The following is a 20,573-nucleotide window of genomic DNA, read 5'->3' as shown; positions in this document are numbered from 1 at the left end:
ACACACACACACACACACACACACACACACACACACACACACACACATACAAAGTAGTTTTGTACATTTTCAGTGCTGCTGTGCTTTGACTGTGAGCCATCACGTGTGATCAGAAGTGGAAGATTCCCCACTGTGATACTGTGTCCCCGCCCCCATGTGATGTCACATCAGTACTGAAACAGTTTCACCTGCTATAGCATTTAAGATTTCAGAGTTCCAGAATGGGACTGTCCACGCTGGGGTAAGCTTGGAGAAAAGCAGGACCTCAGCATCGCCAACAGCCACTGCAAGCCTGGCTCTACCAGCAATCCAGTCTAGAGGCTACATTTACAGATCACAAGTAGTTCTGTTGCTTAACCGCAGACCACAGAATCTCTGCACATTTAGGAAAAGGTGAACCATTCCCTGGAAACGCCTCCAAGTGCTTGGAAAAGAAAAGGAGCCTCGTAGTTAAACAACAGTGCGATTAACAACAGTTAAACAAGCAGCGTTCAGGAAGGCGGACCACAGTGCTTCTAAACATTTTGGCAAATGAAAATGCAAGCATCAACTCGACTCTCGAGGAGTCAAACTGCTATGAAGGCTTGTAGGGGAACCGGTTTGTCCTTTCCAAATTGCCATCCTCACCCTGGGAGTCCACTGCCCCTGAGAGCTGGGGGCCATCCAGGAGCCAGTCTGTGAGCTCAGCGGTTCCTAGGAGATTGCTACGGAATTGCTTTCCTCCGTTCACATTCCAGGTTCCCACAGCAATCTGGACCCGCTTGAAATTCGTGAATTCTGACTGTCGTTCTGTCATGGCTTTCAGGATCCTGGGGGTCACTGTTAGAAAGAAAAAAAAAAAAAGGCACATGTTTTCTGCAGCCCAGATTGTAAAAAGCGTACAATACTACATGAGAGGTGGCCTGTCAGAGAACGCCTCTCATGAGCTGTGGACAACAGACCTGAACATGGTCCATAGGAGGATGACAGAGGAATAATCCCCACCCTAATCAGTCCACTTTCCTGCCTGCAACAAAGTGTGAAAACACAGGGCTGGAGATGGACCTTCCAGCTATAGTTACAGAGGCATGAGGCACCCACTGACAGGGGAGCTCACAGACTCCGGGAGAAAGCCTAGCACTTACTCTTCAGCCCAAGACCCTGCAGAACAGCACAGAATGAAAGTGAGGCCAAATGCAAAACCACATAACTGGTGTGTCACAGGCACAAATAATGGTAAACAGTGTATGCATGGATATACATGTGTGCATACACATATATATTGGATGGATGGATAGATAGAACTTTAAATGTCTTTATCAACCCAAATCTGCATCTTTGCAATTTTACCTTCCCCAGTCTGAAAGGCTGTTTTATTTATCTGACACAAACCTAAGGCATTAAAAGACAAAACAAAACACTGCAGCCATATCTCTGTCTTCTTAGAGACCCAAAATATAACCACAGTTTTAAAATCTAGCAACTTTAGGACCTGGAGAGATGGCTCAGAGGTTTAGAGCACTTGTTGCTTTTGTAGAGGACTGGGGTTCAACTTCCAGAACCCATATGGTGACTCAAATCCATGACTCCAGCTCCAGGGAATCCAACTCCCTCCTGGCTCCAAAATCATCAGACATGCACATGGTATGAAACATTCATATACAGAAAACAAAATTAGTATATCTAGAGAAAGAAAGCACAAACCAGCAACTTAAATCTATCTGCCACTAAATGATCTGTCTCAATGACGGCACCTAGAGTCGGCTAGAATTTTCCTGAGTTGGAAATTAACCTCAGAGCCGATATTCAATAGCATCCTGGAAGGTTAAATGTTCCCCAATTATGGAGCAATGAGAAGAGAAAGGCCTATATAAAGCTATTTTAACATCAGCTCATTTCTCTTTGCAAAGCACCAAAAGTTTCTAAAACGTAATCATTCTTATAAATAAACATGCTGCCTCTGCCCTCCCCCTTTCCATTAGAACATTAAAGTTCATAGTCTCTAAGGAATAAGATGCCATGAAAAGCTTCCCTACAGAAACCAGGCCTAATGGTGCATTTTGTAATCACAGATACTGAGGAGACTGAGCCAGAAGCATCAAAAGTTCAAGGCCGTCCTTGGCTACAGTGAGGTCAAGGCCAGTGTGGGCAGCTTAGTGAGAACCTGTCTCAACACAAATCTTAAAAAGAGGCTGGGGTTGTCCAGCTCTGTGGTCCGGCTCCTCTTGTGAAGTGTGTACCAAGCTTGAGGTTTCATCCCAAGCATCAAAAACCCGACAAAACAGGACAAAATCCTTCCCCAAAGAATCCTGACAGCCTCGTGAGACTGGACACACTCCCAACCTCTGGACTCAGCAATGTTCTTTCCTTTAATTTCTGAGGGGCCCTGAGAGATGGGGGCATCTGTGGAGTTTGCCTATGGAAACCTAGAGCCGGTGCTTTGTGGAGACATCAGGCTCTCCCAGGTCAACTGAGCAAACCCGAGGACCACAGGCCCGAAGCTCCGTCTGAGATTACAGGACCGGGGGGTGCTGGGGCCACTGCCACCCTTGCCCCTCGCACCCTTAGGGCTGTGGTCAGCCCGCTCGGGTGGGCATCAATTACCCAGAAGCGCCGTGTTGCCCAGCAGCATCCTTCCTTTGTCGGTGGACTCTTCGTTGTAGACATCTCCAACTAGCAGTAGCTTGATGGCCTCCTGTTTCACCCCATCGATGAAGTTGGACTGGATGGTACGAGACATGGATCGGGCCCCATCCTTCAGCTTCCCCACCTGCATGGGCCCAGATATCGGTGAGCGGGATCTAAGCGGCCTTCCTTACTGCTCCCTCAGCTGCCCCTACCTTGGCCTCCCATCACCGTCAGCCAGCCCCTACCTTGGCCTTTCCTTCCAGGGCCCTGCTCCCTGTGAACACCTTGCTCAGGCCATGCCCATTCAGAGACCACATGGCTTTGAAGGACTCCACAAAGCGGTCAGTGATGGGCTTTGAATTCAGCCCCAGGCTCTCAAGCTGCAGGTGAAGGACCTGGGAGAGACCAGCCACAGTTATCACCGGAAAACCTACCGATATCTCCGAGTGAGCACCTTTACTCATCAGACTGTGGACAGGGAGATGCAGAGAAGGGGCCTCCCCACCCTGACTCTCCCAACTTTGACTGCCTGATGCCAGATCAACCAACGTTACTGTCGGAAGGCACTGAGGGACAGTGGGTGTCACAGATGGACCTATAAATCGCCAGCCAGCCAAGGCAGGTAGGACCACAATGGCACTCGAGTATTTTCCCCCCCAGGCTTCAGGGACAAGTCATCCTAGCCAGCCTCGCGCCACCTTGGCTCTGGGGTATATTTAAGACCCTGTGTCTATAATTAATAGCTGCTTCTTAAGGGCATCTGGAGCTTTGGGCCACAACATCTGGGCGGAGAGGGAAAAGCATATGGTGGTGCAGGCAGGAAGTCACCAAGGAAACGGCTCTAAAGTTCCCACCCCATGTCCCTGTCACGTGACCTATTCACTGGAAAGGTCAACCCAGTAAAGCCACCCTTGCCCCACTGGCACCCCAGAACACGACACAGATGGCCCGAGGAACTCACCTCAAGAGCAATGAGGCGCTGCACAGTGTTGGTTCTGTCCAGGCAGTCGAGACAGTTCATCCGCAGAGTGCCTTTCTGAAAACTTAGGGCCAGGAGACACAGAAGGATCATGAGGTGTTTGGAAGCAGCAACCACAGCTCAATGACTTAGGCCTGTCTGCTCCAAGGAAACGTGTTCCAAAAAAGGACCCCTGGCCTTCTCCCTCGGAGCTCATCAGAAGCCCCAGGCAGACCCCAGAACACACCCTCAGCAGCCCACACCCCCAGGCCACTGTAAGCACAGCTGTTTTTTGTTTGTTTGTGGAGATAGGGTTTCTCTGTGTAGCCATGGCTGTCCTGGACGAGCTTTGTTAACCAGGCTGGCCTCGAACTCAGCCCGCCTCTAGCGGCCTCCCCTAGGGCTGGGACTACAGGTGTGTGCCACTGCACCAGGCTGCACGGCTGGTTCTCGTTATCTACAGTGACGACATTTTGCAGATCTCCCAGAAGCCCATACTGAAGCATCACTCCTGCTGAAGCTAAATACCGGCGTCTCTGGCGCTACCTCTGCTGGTCAGTAATGATCTTGCTTTGCATGTTTTTGTTTAGAGGCACACACTGGTAAACGCACACAGGCAGGCAAACTTTGGATGGTGTAACTCAAGCTCTGGTTTTCTGGTCTTACGGGGCTTTGACGTAAAGTGGTTTTACCAGGCAGTAACCACTCTAAGTCGAGTGGCACCTGCATGCCGCTGCTTTGCCAGCATGGACCCTTGCCAACCGCGCTGCAGCTCTTGCCTGGAGGAAGGTATCTAGTGTGCGTCCTTTGTAGGGAACAGGCCTGCCGTCCTGCGTTTAGAAAGCCAGGCAGCATGTTGGCACTGAGGTTAAACAAAAACACCACCCAAGAGAAGCACAAAAACGCGGACATCACGGCAATAAGTAGTGAGAAGATAGTTTTTACAGTAAGAGTTCAGACAAGAAGGCAGAGCATGGCCTTGTTCATCTACCGGGCAGCAACATTTTCAGTGTTCTGCATGTGTGTCTGTGAATGGCAGTGAGCATGTATGTGGAGAACACGCTGTGGAGCCCGGAGTTTCAGTGAGGAAGTGACTTCATAAATGTAAGATCTCCTTCCGATGACGGGCTGTGGGCTGAGGAAGCTGGGTCTCCTTAATGCTCCTCTCAGAGCAGGGTGACTTAGCCCAGTGCTGTCGGCGGCCCTGCGGCTTTGTACCAGATCACCTTATAGGTCCTGTCCCAGTGTGGCTAAGTCATGTCACCTGAGCTCAGAGGGGTTCTTGTTTGCTTGTTTGGGTTTGTGGTTGGCTTTTATTTCTGAGACAGAGTCTTAGGTAGCCCAGGATAAGCCTAGAACTCACTATACATGACCTTAAACATTTTTTGTTGTTGTTGTTTGATTTTAAAGATTTATGTTTATTTATTTATATAGTATTCTGCCTGCAGGCCAGAAGAGGGCACCAGATCTCATTATAGATGGTTCTGAGCCACCATGTGGTTGCTAGGAATTGAACTCAGGACGTCTGGAAGAACGGCCAGTGCTCTTAACTTCTGAGCCATCTCTCCAGCCTCTCCATCCTTCTGCCTCTTACCCTCCAGGTGCTGGGATTTCAGGTATGCACTACCATACCTAGTTTTGCTTGATCCTGGGGACTCGACTCAGGGGCTCTGTGCATGGTAGGCAGGCACTCTCCCCACTGGGCTATATTGCCAGCTTTGAGCTCAGGGTTGTAGTAAAATCCTTTATTTCTTTTCCCAGAAAACCAGGAATTCCCATCTTCTCACTAAATTCGAAAGCATGTCTCTGACCGCAGAGGGAGAACAGACGATCAGGACCCCAGAACCCCAAAATCACAGAGCTTATGATTCAGGGAACAAGTGTAGCCAGGCAGCCAGAGAGGGAAATAACTCCTGTGGAGGTGCCTAACCGAAGGGCCCACAGCCTCCAGGTTCCTCCCACAGCAGGTTCCTGACGCTCCAGCGAGACTCACCGTGGACTTACATTCTCGCCTTTTGCAAACACACCAAAGTCATCCCAGTGTAGCTTTAACTGAGGCCTTAGCAGGTTCTCCAATTTCTCTAGCTTCCCACCTTTGGCAAACTGATGGAAGTCAAAATTTATCATAGGCGTGTCGACTGCGTGGCAAGAAGCCCAGAGCAGCTTCTGAAAAGGGAGAGGGAAGGGCGTGAGCACAGTGACAGCAAAGAGTGGGAAGCAAGACAAGGTCTTGCCTGCGCTTGATTGCTGTGGTTACTATTGTCACCCACTAGAAATGTACTAGACTGGCCCTGCCCTTGAAAGGGAAACACAAGCCAAAAGCCCCAGGAGAGAAGAGCAGAAGATACAAAGAGCATCTTGCCTGCATAAGGGCAGAAGGTCCCCCTTGGGCAAGAGAGCCCACAGCAGGGGTGTCTCTCCGGGGGACATCCCACTCTTCAGGGGCTCAGAGGTCACAGGTGAGGGAAGGTTAGATCTGTTCTTCCGGTGGCCCAAGTGCCCAACCCTCAAGAACAGCAACACATGGCAGGCTGCGCAGCTCATAATCTAGCTCCTGTTGCCCTGGTAACCAGCTGCATCCAGGCCCTGAAAGGGTGAGCTCAGCAACAGTTGAGTCTCCAATAGTTGAGATGGCCAAACCCAAGATGGAGGAGCTGTTGCCCCATGTGACCCAGGCCGTGCCAGAAGCTGGAGTAAATAAAGGTGGGAGACACAGAAAGACCAGCACTGTGGATGGGGCAGGACCCTCCTCATAGAAGCGAGGCCTCCTGTCCCCATTTTTCCCCCTTCCCTAGCCTGGCAAACTTCCTCAGCCTATTCGCTGAAACACACTGGAGTAGGAGACAGGCTACCTGCCTTCCTTGGCTGCTTGCCTCTGGACCTCATTGTATTAGCCCAATATCTGCCCAGATAGAGGCTCTGAGAACTCCTAAGAACTAGGAGGCTCTGGATCACTCCCCTAGCCACTTACAAATTAACGTTTCCCTTCCACTTCAAGAAAGTCTATTGGGAAAAAGAAGCCTGTGTAACTAAAACAAACAAACAAATAACTTAGTGGCTTTGAGTGTTACCCTCTGGGGTCAGCCCCTTGCCCAGCTGTGGAATGATAACCTTTGGCACCCAGGCTAGCTGCTAGGCACTGGCCTCCATCTGGTAAGGGATGCTCAGGAATTAAGAGCCATGGCTGAGATCTCCAAGTAGAGTGTTAGTTCTACCTACTCAGGATCCATCCTTAACTCCTGGCTCATCTCTGTCCTCTGGCTATACAAGAGGCCTTTACTTCAGTGCCAGGGCATTGCCACCAGTTGGCAGAGGGGCTGGCCATGTCCTTTCTATAGTTCAAGCACAAAAGAGTTGGGGTTTTTGTTGGAAGGAGAGAGACTGAGATTGATTTTCTTTATTGCCCCTTTCTCCTCACCTTCCTTAAAATAAGCAGTGAGCATTGCTGCTGCCAAGAGAGGTGGGAGGAGATATTTCTTGAGCTTGTTGCTCATAGCAACAAACTAAACAGGAAAAGCAAGTCTGGCCAAAGAAAATTGACAATCAGCGAGCTCCTGCTTCATGTCTGTAGCTTTTTTAAGTAGAGAGAAATGTGAACTCTGGTTGGATTTGGCTTCCTCCAGCCAGGGTTTAGGGGTCTGAGGTCAAGGTGGCAATGAAAGCCACATAGGTCACCTCCCTACCACGATGACCTTAAGGTGTCTCCATAAAGGACTTCTTTGAACTTCAAACAAGCAGAGACCATGAAGCCTGGGCAGGAGGGAGGAGGCCATCTCAGCTCACAGAACCTTCTATAGAAGACTGCCAGTTCCAGGGTTCTGTGTGTGGCCAAGGGACCTGAGTGGATTCACTAGCACTACCTGCTGCTTCCTCACCCTGCTGAGATCCACTCTGCTTGGAACTGGAATCTGCTTGGAACTTGGAACTGCTTGGCACTCAGGAATCGAAAGGAGCCCTACCAAGAGCTGGCACACGGCCTCCCTGGCAGTCCAAATATGACCATGATCCAGGCAGAAGGAAGCCCCATGGGTCTGCTTTGAAGCTAGAGGCTCAGAGCAGCAGGCACAGATGCCCTGGGTACTGGCAGGTGGGGCTCTGAGGAGTCAGGATAATGCTAGGCTTCCCCTTCTATTCTGGCCTGGACGGCAGCTCCTCGGGAGCATGGGAGGCCTCTCTGCCCATGTGGAGTACTCAGATGAGCAGGGCTGCCTGAACCTCAAGGCCCTACCACATGAGTAGGCCCCACCTTGGTCCCTCTCCTCCCCTCCCCCCCCCGGCTGTAGAGCAGGGTGAGCATTACCTTGAAAGCCCTGTTGAGCACCTCCTCACCACCTCTGCTTCCCAGCAGGTTCACGACCACCTGCTTCCCGTACTGCTCCTTCAGAAGCACCATGTGCCTGCAATGGTATCAGGGTTGGCGGTGACGCCATGGCACCTAGGCCAGGCAAGCATGCACCTCCAGCTCAGCACTGCAGGTCCAGGGCCAGCTGTGTCCCTAATCCCAAGTGTACAGAGGAGACAACCCCATTCTCCTGGCTAGCGTCACTGCTCATCCAAAACCCACTGCATCTAAGTCAGTCAGTCCAGGCTGGATGAATGGAAGGCTTTGGTCTGGAATAATGTCAAACACAGGAGACATTTAGATGAGGCTATGCTGGCCTTTCTACAAAGCGCCACCTAGCAATGGCCCCCAGCTTTTACGGACAGCTGTGCAATTTCAACAGGCCCATCTCCGAAGTTCTCTCTTGGTGCTCCTCCTTTCCCTATTAGAAACAGTTGGTGGTGGTGATGGGGGAGCTTCAATCTCTACCTCAGAGGTCAACTGCATGCCTGGTGCTGCGTTTCACCGTGAAAACCAACTTAAATGGCATCACACACGCGCAGGGCACATTCCCCCTTCCAATACCACAGAGGGGCGCCAGTACTTAATCTTTATCACAGTTGCTGGAAGTAACTTTATTTTTCCTTGGGTCTCAGAGTCCAGGCTGGTCTCAAATTTACTATATAGCCAAGGATGGCCTTAAGAACATGATTTTCCAGAGTCCACTTCTCAGATGCTGGCGTTACAGGCAACAGCCACTTTGACTAGCAAAAGTACCTTAATAATTTTGATTTTAGAAATAGTTCAATATAGTGATTTTAAAAATAAGAAAATACAATGTAAAAGTCAGAATATTTAATATTACAGTCAAATATTCACTGTAATATTAAAAGTAGGTAAAATGTTAAATTCGTTTTTCTTTTTTCAACATGTTTTTCTTTTCCAGGTTCTACAACTTATTTTCATTTATTATATATTTATATTTATATATATTTATATATATATTTATTATATATATTATATTTATTATATATATGTGTGTGCATATATAATTATTTTTAAATTCATAAAGAACTATTTTTAGTCTGAGGAGGTCTTTTAAAATGAAATGTATATGCCAAAGCTTTTATCTAGGATATATAGGTAATTGATAAATAGGTAAAATCTGAGAGGCACTTGGGAGTCCCTTTTTTATTCTTTTATTTTACACTTTTCTATACTTTTAAAATTTTAATATGTTACACTTTTAACCAGAAACAGTGCTGATAACCTATAATTCAGATTATCCCTTACTAATCAGGACTAATTGGTAAATCTTCATTTTAAGAAGTAAATGGTGAGATAAAATAATTACAAAGTGCCACCTACACGCTGATGAATTAATTCTCAAGGAGACTTGAGAGGAAGCAAAATTCCCATGTTATGAATTCCTTTCTTGGGTAACGACCAAAGTCAGAGACAGATTTGATTCAGGATGGGATTCCCCCTTCCCACTGTCCTGCCTCTTGCCCTGCTGTGTACACAGATGGTGGAAGGTCTTAGACGGTACCCGATGGTCCTTACCTTTCAAAAGCAGGGGCGTTGGCCTCTAGGCCTCTGTGTAGCCTCAGATGATGGGAGCCAACCTACAGACAGAGAACAGAACGATGACGACGATGTTCACTGAGCCAGGAGGATGGCTTTCTCGCTCTCTGCAGCCAGGCTTCACATGGCACCTGCTCTGCCATCGCTGTGGCTCACTCCCTGTAAAGGCAGGTCAGCACCCTTCACTCTGCTAGCGGTACTCCCCAGCTTGCAAGGACTGGTATCCCCAAGTCTGGCTCTGCTGCTGCAGGGTCCCTAACTGTAGCATGGACCATGCCAACAAAGTCCTTCCACTTCTGTTCTTCCATATGGAAGCCACTGTGACAAGCTGGGCAGGTCCTGGACAGGCCTGCCTGTCTCCCTGAGCCCCAGCCTCAAGGCTCTTCTGCTGAATGAGTGGCACTGAAGGCACAGTGGACTGCCCAGGCTCTAGGTTCTCTGCCACATATACCACCTATCATCCAGTGCTGAGTCACTGAGTGCTGAGTCAACGTGTCACCAGGTAGCCAATCAGGAACAAAGTGAGAAGACTGAGTCCCTGACCTAGGCCACTCTCATGTAGCTATGGTTGCCACAGAAAGATCCAGAAATGGTGAAAAGTTCTCAGCAAGTCTGCAAAACTTGAATTAATATAGTGGAGACTGCACTGGGACCAGCGGTGCCATCGTGTGGCATGAGGGACCTGCTCTATTTGTGCTCGCTCCCGCTACCACATCGGGAAGATGGGCCACAGGAGGAAAGCTGGGGCAGCGGCAACAACCAACAGCAAGAGAAAGCACAGTCCAGCCCACAGAGTGGAATGGGACTGGCTGAACGCTCATGGTCATGTCGCCATGGCTAATCTAACAGTGCAAACAATGAACCCACTCTTGGGAACACAAGGAAATCGAGGACACCACCCCCACAGGAATGATCAGGGTAGGAGATGGGTGGAAAGGATCTGAGTCTAGGCCAGTAGGTTCCAAGTGTGCTCCATGCATCCTCTGCAGACAAGTTAGAAATGCTAAGTTGAGGGCCCAGATCAGATCTGCTGAGCTCCGTTTCTGAGGGTGGGGTCTGGAATGTGTGTTTCACAGGCCTCCAGCTGACTCCTACATGCACACCCATTGTGGTTTGGCAGCACGAGTTTTGACTCATTTCCTGTCTCTTGCTAACCCTCTTTTGCTCTGGCTGTGAAAGTACGTGAGGGCACATCAGGGACCGAGAAGCTTGGGGCTGCACCACACTGCAAGGCTGCAGGGAATGCTGCGGCTTCAGGTCAATGCCCTCCATTTTCTAAAGTGAGTTAGAGCTTTAGGTGGGAATGAGGGCTGTTAGTCTGGACTCTCAGGCCCTGTGCCCTGTCTCTGGTGTCTCCAATTCCACTATTCTTTCCTCCACCTCTAGCCCACTGTAACACTGTACCAAATCGTCTTTCTGGCATCACCCACTCCCAATGTGGGTGTGTCAACAGGCTTGGGAAAGCAGCTGCGACTGGCAGAATGAAATCCCTACTGGCCCTGTGTTGCTTTTTTTTAGTTTCCCCTTCTTCTCCATCTCAGCCTCCCTTTCTGGCTAAAAGACTGGTGATCCTCGCCTGAGCCCGAAAGCTATTAGTTTAATCCCATATCTTACACAACTGGAGTTCATAGTCCAATTTCCAAGGACACCTTCTGGAATCACAGCAGAGAGAGGTTCAGCTTGCACCCAAGAGCCCTGGCAATCATGACCAACATCTCCAGCTCTACAGCGCCCACTGTTTCCACTCAGAGGCTAGCAGCTTGCTCACTTCATCAGCTCCCATTGGGGTCTCCTTAGGAACACTTCCTGGGTCTCTGTCTAGTCGTGCTTCTCTCTGAGCTCGTCTGTGACCATGGTCTAGCGTGTGGCAACAGCTCTACTAGTTTATCAGTTGACCATGGCACAGCTCTGTCCAGCTTGATGTGCTGAGGCCATGCTGCCAGTGCTGACAGAAGTAGACAGACGCTATAATCAGCTCCTTCACCACCAGACCTCAAAAATGGCTCTCACTTGGACCCCAAACACTAAGATAGTGCCATTCCCTAGATATGAACCTCAGGGGCTATCACAATGCGCCTGCCATTCATTCCCCTGCCAGGGTTGCCCTGCTAGCCCGAGTGGTTCTAATCCCCGAGTCAATCCAGATAAAAGTACTGAAAGACCCTTTCTACACCCCTGAGTACTCTCACTTCTGCCCACGCAGGGCCGCCCGCCCTGAGCTAGTGCTCAGGTCTCATCTTTCCTCTATTCATGTAACACTGTCATGTGCCTGTCCCTTGCTCCTTGAAGACAAGGACTATATCTGATCCCAGATGTCCAGTGTACACAGAAAATACTCCATTAGTGTTCCTAGGATGTCAGAGTTCTTATCAAGTGTGAGGCATGGAAGGGAAATAGCCAAAGACACAGTCCTGTGTTCCTTGGGTATATCTGAATCCTTGGGAAGGTGAGAAAACTTTTACCCACTTAATACACAGAGTCTCACTTCCCAACACGGCTTGTATTGATCTCCATTCACTTCTATTATATTGGTAAAACAGCTACTATTTTGAGTACTGTGGGGTCTACATACACACTATGCTAAATTCTAGTCTGTATATGATCTTTAATCCTCTCTATAACCCCATGAGGCAAGTATTATTAATCCCACTACACAGAAGAGTAAACTAGGGTTTAGCAAAGATAAAACATTTCTTTAGAATGGTTAGGGTTAGGGTTAGCGTTAGAACAACCAGGCTTGGGCTGGACCTAGGCCCATGTAACTGATGGGCAGCTTGGTCCTCATGTGGGTCTCCTCACAACAAGGAGAATGTGGGTTGTATCTGACATGAACTCTCTTGCCTGCTTTTGGATTACTTTTCCCTAGCAAGGTTGGCTTGCTTGGCCTCAGTAAAAGAGTATTACTAAGTCCTTATGGGACTTAATGGGCCGGGGTGAGTTTGCAGGGGGAGGGAGGCTCCTGTTTTCTTAGGAGAAGTAGAGATGGGAAAGGGAGAAGAGGGTGGGAGGAAAGGAGGGAGGGGCTGTGATCAGGATGTATAATGAGTAAATGAATAATGAATAAATTTAAAAAAACATTTTTTCAAGAGCACATGGTTGTTACCAAGTAAAATGCCCACATCTCCCTAGCTTCAAAAATTACACCCAGAACTCCTAACAGATAGTTTTGCAACCTCAGTTGCCCCCTTGATCAGGACAAACATGAAGTTATGTTCTGTTGGGCTACCAGCCCCACGGTACCCACTTCATGGCTTAATTTGGCCCTTTGGTTTTAGTTCATTTCAGCACGGGGACTTTCCCTTCCTTCATTTACCCCAGGATTTTCTGTGCCATAAGTCATCTCGATTCTCTATAGTGAAATGGAAGAGGCACACAAAGAGGGGCCAGTACCACCACGTTCCCAAGAACAGGCATTTGAAAGAGAAGACACGAACATAGATGAGAAGCTCTGACCTTGCATCTTTCCATCACGTGAACTTCAAGGCAAAGGCTAGACTCACGTGTGGCAGACATGTGTCTGTTCCAGTTACAGACATGACAATCCTGAGACGGCAAAAGAAGTAATCTCTCCCAGACAAATGAAGAACACACTCGCCCCGTCATAAGCTCTGCCAGAAGAGCCTTGAGTGTTGAAGCTCAAATTCTTACTGCGATGAATATAAACTGCACAGCTATCTTCATGGGACAGACAAAAATCATTAAACGTACATGGATGGCTTGCAGAGCAGGGATCCAGGAGTCTGTACCGAGGGCATCGTGCCCATGGCTCCCTACAAGGCATCTTGGCGCTCTGAGTCTCCCAGCCCCTCTCCCCATCCCTTGCAGAGTGCGCATTTCTTAGCCACCCAAGAAGGCACTGCACTACACACCCTTCCCCAGCACATATCTGCAAGAAGAAAGAGCAAAATTGGAAATGGAAAAAGACAAGGGGAAACTGAAGCCAAGATCTACTGTGTGAGGACGGAGCCTGCTGTCGGGAGAGGGGGAAAGGGGGTGGGGAGACAACCAGAACCAGTTCTTGGCCTGATCGTTGCTACAGGATGCAGACTACCATGGAGAGCTGCCCACACCTTTCTGAAGATGATATAATCTCTCTTTGATGATGGATGGTACTTAGAGTATAAATACAGGTATTAGCAAATCCCAGCAAGGACTTATGAACACCAGCCTTTTAAAACCTGTGTCTGAAGACAACACTGAGGCTTTGCCAAAGGACAAGGGTTGGGAATGTAAAAGGGTAAAGCAGCTGTCTGGATCCTGTTCCATGTCCATCTGAGGCCCAGTCATACCATGGCAGAGTCAGGCTATGTCTAGAGCACTGCAGACCAAAGTTAATTTACATGGGGAAATGGCCAACAAGCTAGGTCTTATGTTTTAGGTGAAAGAGACCAGAACACTGGGGCCAGGCAATCAGACAAGAGATCCTCAAAAGAACGGGAAGATGCTGGAGATGACCAAATGGAGGGGACAGAATCACGAAGCCTCTCATCCAACAGCTACAAGAGATCCTTGAGAGAAAAGTGAGACTGGCTCGTCAGTACCCCTGAGCATCCTGGAGAGTCAGGCAGGCAGATAGCAGCCTGGTATAAGGAAGCCTTTCCAGTCATTAGGACCCCCAGTAAGACCTGAGCGCGACCTCCCAGAAGTCCAGGAAAAGAGACCCTCCTATAGAGCTGGGAGGGCCTTTCAGTGTCCTTCAGAGTCCTTTCAGTGTTCTGAGACCGTTATGACCAATATTGGGGTTCTTATGAGTTTCACATGAACATAACATAGCCTCCTGGATTCCTTTGTGTGTCGTGTTCACTTGTTCTCCTACATATAGAGCTCAAGATGTTTCTAAAGGAAAACCTACATTTAGAGCAAAACAAGTTTGAAGCACCTTTTGCAGACATCCTGGGCCATAAAAGGAGCTATCTTAGGGAGTGTAAGCTCTGCTAGAGATTGGTGGAGTTCTGGCTGCAGGTAGTCTTGGAAAAAAAAATGCTTCAGAACTGATTCCTAGACCTGAGTCTACAGAGACAGTGGGTAGGCTGAGAGTTTCTGGAGCCTGAGCTGGAACTGAGAAGAAGGTGATTGCCAGTGGCACAGGAGTCCCAGAAGTGGTGAGACACTTCCAAGTTCGAGGTGAGGTGTGGCTCAATGGTAGAGCTCCTTCCTGCCCAGCCTTTGGGAACCCCTGGGTTTGATTACCACTGGAGGGGGGGGGGGAACGACTATTCTAAACTTAGATTACAGAGTTTGTTATCTGCTCTGCAAATGCTTTAAATGGAATTTATTGGAGAAAAGTTGTATCTCAATAGAAATGTTTAAAACACAGAACAATAACAAGACTTCCAGGAGCTGGCTATGGCGGCACAGGTCTGTAAGCCTAACAATTGTTAGGCTTGAGGCAGAAAGATTGCTACAAGTTCAAGGCTAGCCTAGGCTCCAGAGAGAGACAAAAATAAGCAGAACAGTAACAAAAGACCTTTGGAAAGCCCCCAGGGGAATTGTGCCCTGTTACATGCAAGCTCAAACTCAAGCCTCCTGAACTGAATGTCAACAAATCATCACCCCAGCCCCAGAACTCGGAACCTGAATGAACTGCTCCATCTATCCATCTTACTCTAAGAGCTGACAGGGATGTGGCCAGTGCTGTCGACATGGCACGATAAGTTGGCAGCCCTAGAGAGAAGTCTAGGCTGGGCACTGTGAGACTTGTGTCAATCATTCCTGAGAACCTGGCACACGGTACTCTTGGCCTCTTGGCTGACCACCCAACCCTCATTCCACAAGAACCCTGGGAAGGAAAAGCCAAAGACTGAAGACCCAGGAAGAAGCTTTTTTGGGCACTTTGGTCCCTTAGAGGCAGAACAGAACAGAGCGAGGAGGACCCTCTAGCCACTCTCCCCAGATGCACTTTACCCAAACTCACTTAAGGGAGCAGCGTGCCTTTTAGTAATAACAGCTGTGTCCTTGGACGGTGTCCCTGGCCCCTGAACCCTTCTCGGGACACAGAAGCTGAATCCCTCTGGCACTGCCCAAAGCTGTGCTTTGGATGGTAGAAGGTATTTTTAGAAATCACGGGAAAGCTCTGCAGTCCTCGCCTGGCTCTGCACAGCACCACAAAATGCCAGACCCATGATGTAGCCACCAAGGGCCCAGCAGACCCTCCTGAGCCCTCCAGGGGATTCCCAGCTGCCAAATATATTATCAGTAGAGTCAGCCTGGGCCAGTCCCACTCAGGCACTCTCTGGTTCATCCCCTCAATATATCCTTCACCACATAAAGTCAACAGCTAAAATATACATGGTCTGCAGGCCCCAAACTACACCCAGGATGCCTGTTAATATCTCTCTCTCTCTCTCTCTCTCTCTCTCTCTCTCTCTTTCTCTCTCTCTTTCCCTTCCTCCCTCCTCCCCTCCCTCCTCTCTAGCTTGGCTCAACACAATTGGGCTGAGGAAGAAGACCATAAACTACACCATGAAAGAAACAAACATGTTTAAATGAACAAACTCCAGCTACTGAGAAAGAGACCAGAAGTACAGAGGTGCACCGACAGAGTGGAAAGCCTTCTGTGGAAATTACCTACCTGAAGCCCTGGCTGCTCCCAGAACAGCGGGACGGAGCCTCGGATCTGGACAAAGGACGATACCCCATCATCCATGTAAATCGTCTGCGGCACAGGGAAACAGAAAAGAGAAACAGACTCTTCAATGAAACTGAATGTCCTGGGCTGTAACGGGATCCGGTGCCTGTGACCTGACACCAGGCTGGAGGGCAGCCGGTGGACTTCGGTGCCCTCTGCTCTCTCACCTAGCAGGGCTGGCACTGCTCCCTCATCACTCGCCAGACAACAAGGCTACTGCCTGGATTTCTGAGAAGGGGTCTGCATGCAGACCCGATATGTGCAGGAATTCTCACTCCTAATACATGACATTATCTGCTCCCTGTAAAGCCTAGCACCCATTTCCCACTTTAGAACCAGAAGCAAATATGCTGGGGGGGGGGCAGTTATCTTAGACCTTTGCAGAAGGCTCAATAACTAAGGCGCTGTTGGTAAAGGACTGGACCATAGAAATCAGCTCTACTGAAAGTCCCTCCCATAGTACCTGCCACTGTTCAACTTGACAGCCCAAGTCAAGGCTCAACTTGAACTTGTCTGTAATCCTGACCCTGCGACACTGTGTTTTCCAACATACCACCAACCAACATCCATACAACAGGTTTCACAAAATACAAACCCTTCATAGAAATAAACGGTGATTAAATTAAAATAATGATAATAGCCCCTGCTGACCAGTTTTATAGTGGCCCGCCTACCTCCAATGATACAGGAGTGAATGAGTTTAAAGAACACAGAAACAAAGTCCTGAGCAGGTACGGGGGATGGCTGCAGTGGCTATCAGATGGTGGCCTTTATCTGTGCAACCCTACCCTGGCCTGGCAGGGCCACCACAGGCGCCGCTGCGAGTCCTTTCCATTGCTCACTGGCCTGCTCTTTTACAGGGTAGCTTTCCACACTGGCTAGATCATGCTCAGGTGCACATGCATTAGTAATTCTTCAGGGGGAGGGAGCTGGACAGTGAGACCCGAGGTTCTCTGGATCACAGGAATGCCATGAGCCTGGTATCTGTGTTGTAAACTAATTCTAGCCTTCGTCTCTAGAAAAAAAAATACACTAGGTTGGGAATGAGCTGTTTCCAGGTATTGGCTACCAGCAAACATGCTGCTTGCATTATCCTATTTGCTACAGTGCAGGAAGGCCTTCTCTCCTGAGATCAAAGACACAAGACTAAGTGCGTCCCTGACAAAGAAGCGAAGTTAGCTAACGTGCTAACATGAATACAACCGTTTACAGTGCCAGAATCTGACCTAAGCTAAGGACTCTCATGCTTTACTCTGATGACCTTGGACTTCAAACACTACTTTCAGCCTCAGCCTGGTTCCTTCAGAGCTCAGTGCAGGACGCAGACCCTGGAACTCCTCCCCGGGGAAGAGTTCTTTCTTTCTCCATTTATGTCGGAGTCCCCTACCCCGTCACCCAGTGTAAACCCAGCAACCAACACAATGGTGTTCCACAGCCCTTCTACATTGGGTGAAAGAACAGCCTGAACACTCACGGGTCTGCCTTTCTCACAGGTGCCATTTGCCCCTAGAGAGGAAGGATGGAGAAGGATGCAGGTGAGAACCGAGCACTGAGAGAGGACCATTAACCTAGGCACTTCATTGAACCACTTTCATCCTGCTTCCCTCTATAGCGTACTAAATATCACCTGGTACCCAGAAAGTGCATTTAGGTCCACTCTCCTGGCCTGGAGTGGTCACTTGCAAAATGTCACTGCTATGTGTGGATGAGGCCACTCACAGTCAAGAAGGCTGGGCAGGGACAGACATTAGGGCAGGGAGGCCTAGTTGCAGGAAATGGGGGCAGGGGCAAAAACAGGCAAGATAGGAAGGGAGACTCAGAAGAGCTAGAGTCCTGGGGAGCAAAGAGGAACCCCAGTGCTAATGTCACAGGAGGCCTGGTTCTATGGAGCCAGGAGGACCTCCCAAGCAGTTTCTTTCATAGAGGGATGAGAATGGAAACGGGGCTGGAAGAAGACTGGGTGACCCAGGGAAGGCTTTTACTTCCACAGATGCAGTGTTTACAAACCCATGCCTCCCCACCAGCACCCTCAGGAGGACACGTACAGTCATCCTAACCGCCTGTGGTTAGGTGGTGGTCTGACTGTCAATGTTTATCATGCGCCCTTTTGCTGACAGGCTGAGGGACTATGGAGTTTGTTCCACTGCAGCTGAGTCACTGTGGCAGATGGAGCCGACTGCGTAGGACTCACAGCTGAGCTGACGAAAGCTTCCCGGCTTCCTCCCAAGAAGCTGGAGAAAGCATCCACCACATGGACACACAGGGTACAAGCATCCACATGTGCGTACACATTGCATAATTGTACATGTACACCCACAAGTACAACACACAACCACACTTGTATGGACTTAAACATACAACATACATAACATATGCATGTACATACCACACGGATGCAAGAACACAAAACGTACTTATAGACAGACATGTACACAGGCACACGTATATGTACACACACACGTACACACACACACATCTGCATGCTAGGGGCAGGAGGTATCCTATGCTAGTACAGGGCTGAGCCCCACCTGGGCTTGGCAAAACGATGGTCTTAAGAAGCAGAGACCCGGCATAGGCACCGGGTGGCTTACAGGCCTACAAGTAGACTTTGCTGACAGCCCAATAGCTCGTTTCTCAGTTGCCATTGGGCCCACCCTGTTTTGCAGAGTGACGGTCCATCCCAGAGGTCATCTCCAAGTTTCATGCGGTTAGACTGCCCTAGGACTCCGCCAGCCTGAGCCAGCCTGGGATCCTGTTCCCCATGGGCCCTGTCAGTAGCCACTTCAAATGTACATGTTCAACAAAGCATTGCTCTGGGCTTAAGGCCATAACCCTCGGGCCAGTTATGTGTCTAGTGAGAAGTCTTGTGGGGCTAAATTACACCCTCTCAGCTCCTCGCTGTTGATCGTGGACAGCAGAAGGTGGTGTCTGCCCATTAACATCGATCGCTGCAGCATGAGAGGTCAAGTAAGAAGTTTATAGGGTTGCCAAATGTGGCCCGGATGGAGGAAAATGGAACGTTAAAAAACACAAATTGGGAAGACCACAAATGCTTATGGGAGCCAAGAAATCCCTCCTTCAACCCCAAGAAATTAGAAAGCAGCAAAGCCTCTATGACCTGTGCCTCTTAGAAGCGTGGTGAAATTTAATCCCCATCGTCAAATGTTGACTAGCACTCTGCCTTCATGGATTGATTAATCCACTCATTAAATTGAGTGGTTACTGGATTATTTTAGGAATGAGTTTTCAAATCAAAGCCATTTAGGCTAGGCTTCCTATGTGCTGTTTCTCATTCACTATCGATGCCCTGAATCCCAGGACTCTGTCAGGGAGTCAGCACGAGGTACGGGCCCTCCACCTTAGACCAGAATTATGAGCCGAAATCAGTCTCTTTTCTTTATAACATACCCAGGTTGTGGTACTACGATACAGCAATAGGAAACAGACTGAGACTAGGCTGTCATCCCTGGGTGCTCGGGCAGGGAGGCTGCTCTTATCTCTCAGGCCTGGTTGGGTGGAGATTCAGGAGATACAGAGTAGCGTTCTTGATCTTTGATCTTGAGTAGTAACAAGTAACATGGGACACTGGACATGCTAGTCACCGGGCACACTGCGTGACACAACCGGAGCAAAAGCTCCAGCCCGAGCCTGTGGAAATGCTGTCCGGTCTTAGTGAGAAAAAAACACAGATCACAGGGAAACTTCCCTGCACTGCCCATTAGAGCAGGTTTATGTCCTAATACTATGGGTTCAACTGTGTCCCTTCCAGAAGCAGCATGCTAAAGCCCTAACCTCCTGCACTTCCAGCTGTGACCTTGTTAGGACTGAGGACCTCTGTGCATGTAGTTGGATAAGTGAGACCCCCCTGGGTAGGCTGAGCACTGTGATCTCCTGGGACTAGGACTGAATGATGGCCCCGTGAGCTACTTATGTGGGAGCTACGGAACTGGAAGAAGCGAGGACAGATCCTCCCAGAGGGATTTTCAAGAGAATACAGGCCTAACCTGACCTTGATTTCAGCCAGCCTCCAGAGCTGTGAGAACAAATGCCTGTTGTTTCAGCCGCCCAGTGTGTGTGATGCTTTATTACAGCAGTCCCAGGAAACTCACCCAGTGCCCTCTCTACCATTCCTTCTCCTAAAGACATGTTTCACAAGATGCAATAAGAGATCATAGTGTTTCTAAAATGGATGAAAATGAAACATTTTGGGACTACCACCAGGACCAAATAAATGGCCCTCTTCCCTCAGACTGCTTGGACAAAGAGAAGGCTGGGCTCAGGATTCCTTCTCAACCCAACGATGATCTCTGGAATCTGGATCTTGTACCAAGTTCAGGCTTTTTGCATGCCAATCAACATCAACACTGCTTTCTTCCTGTGGTGTCTTGTCCAGCTCATGACTAGGCAATAAGAAAACAAACAAACAAACAAACAAACAAAGCCCCCACCAGAACTCTGAGAACAGAATGGTTTTG

At 49.0% G+C, this 20,573-nt stretch overlaps 1 protein-coding gene across 5 annotated transcripts in view; it reads right to left on the bottom strand.

Annotated features, from left to right (window-relative positions):
- Positions 1 to 20,573, bottom strand: part of Synj2 (synaptojanin 2) — a 91,451-nt gene that overhangs the window by 23,028 nt on the left and 47,850 nt on the right. For all 5 annotated transcript variants that reach the window (XM_055615935.1, XM_055615936.1, XM_055615937.1 and 2 more), the window contains exons 5-12: positions 16,042 to 16,125; positions 9,450 to 9,511; positions 7,866 to 7,962; positions 5,559 to 5,731; positions 3,569 to 3,650; positions 2,853 to 3,002; positions 2,584 to 2,749; positions 628 to 819 (exon numbers count right to left, since the gene is read on the bottom strand). In XM_055615935.1, coding sequence (XP_055471910.1) covers positions 628 to 819; positions 2,584 to 2,749; positions 2,853 to 3,002; positions 3,569 to 3,650; positions 5,559 to 5,731; positions 7,866 to 7,962; positions 9,450 to 9,511; positions 16,042 to 16,125 — 1,006 coding nt within the window. The remainder of the gene's footprint in view (positions 1 to 627; positions 820 to 2,583; positions 2,750 to 2,852; positions 3,003 to 3,568; positions 3,651 to 5,558; positions 5,732 to 7,865; positions 7,963 to 9,449; positions 9,512 to 16,041; positions 16,126 to 20,573) is intronic.

The sequence above is a fragment of the Psammomys obesus genome, unplaced genomic scaffold, assembly GCF_907164565.1.
Source record: "Psammomys obesus unplaced genomic scaffold, mPsaObe1.curated_primary_1811, whole genome shotgun sequence".
Taxonomy (NCBI): Eukaryota; Metazoa; Chordata; class Mammalia; order Rodentia; family Muridae; genus Psammomys; species Psammomys obesus.
The sequence above is the reverse complement of the archived record's forward strand: the minus strand, read 5'-3'. Positions and strand labels throughout refer to the sequence as shown.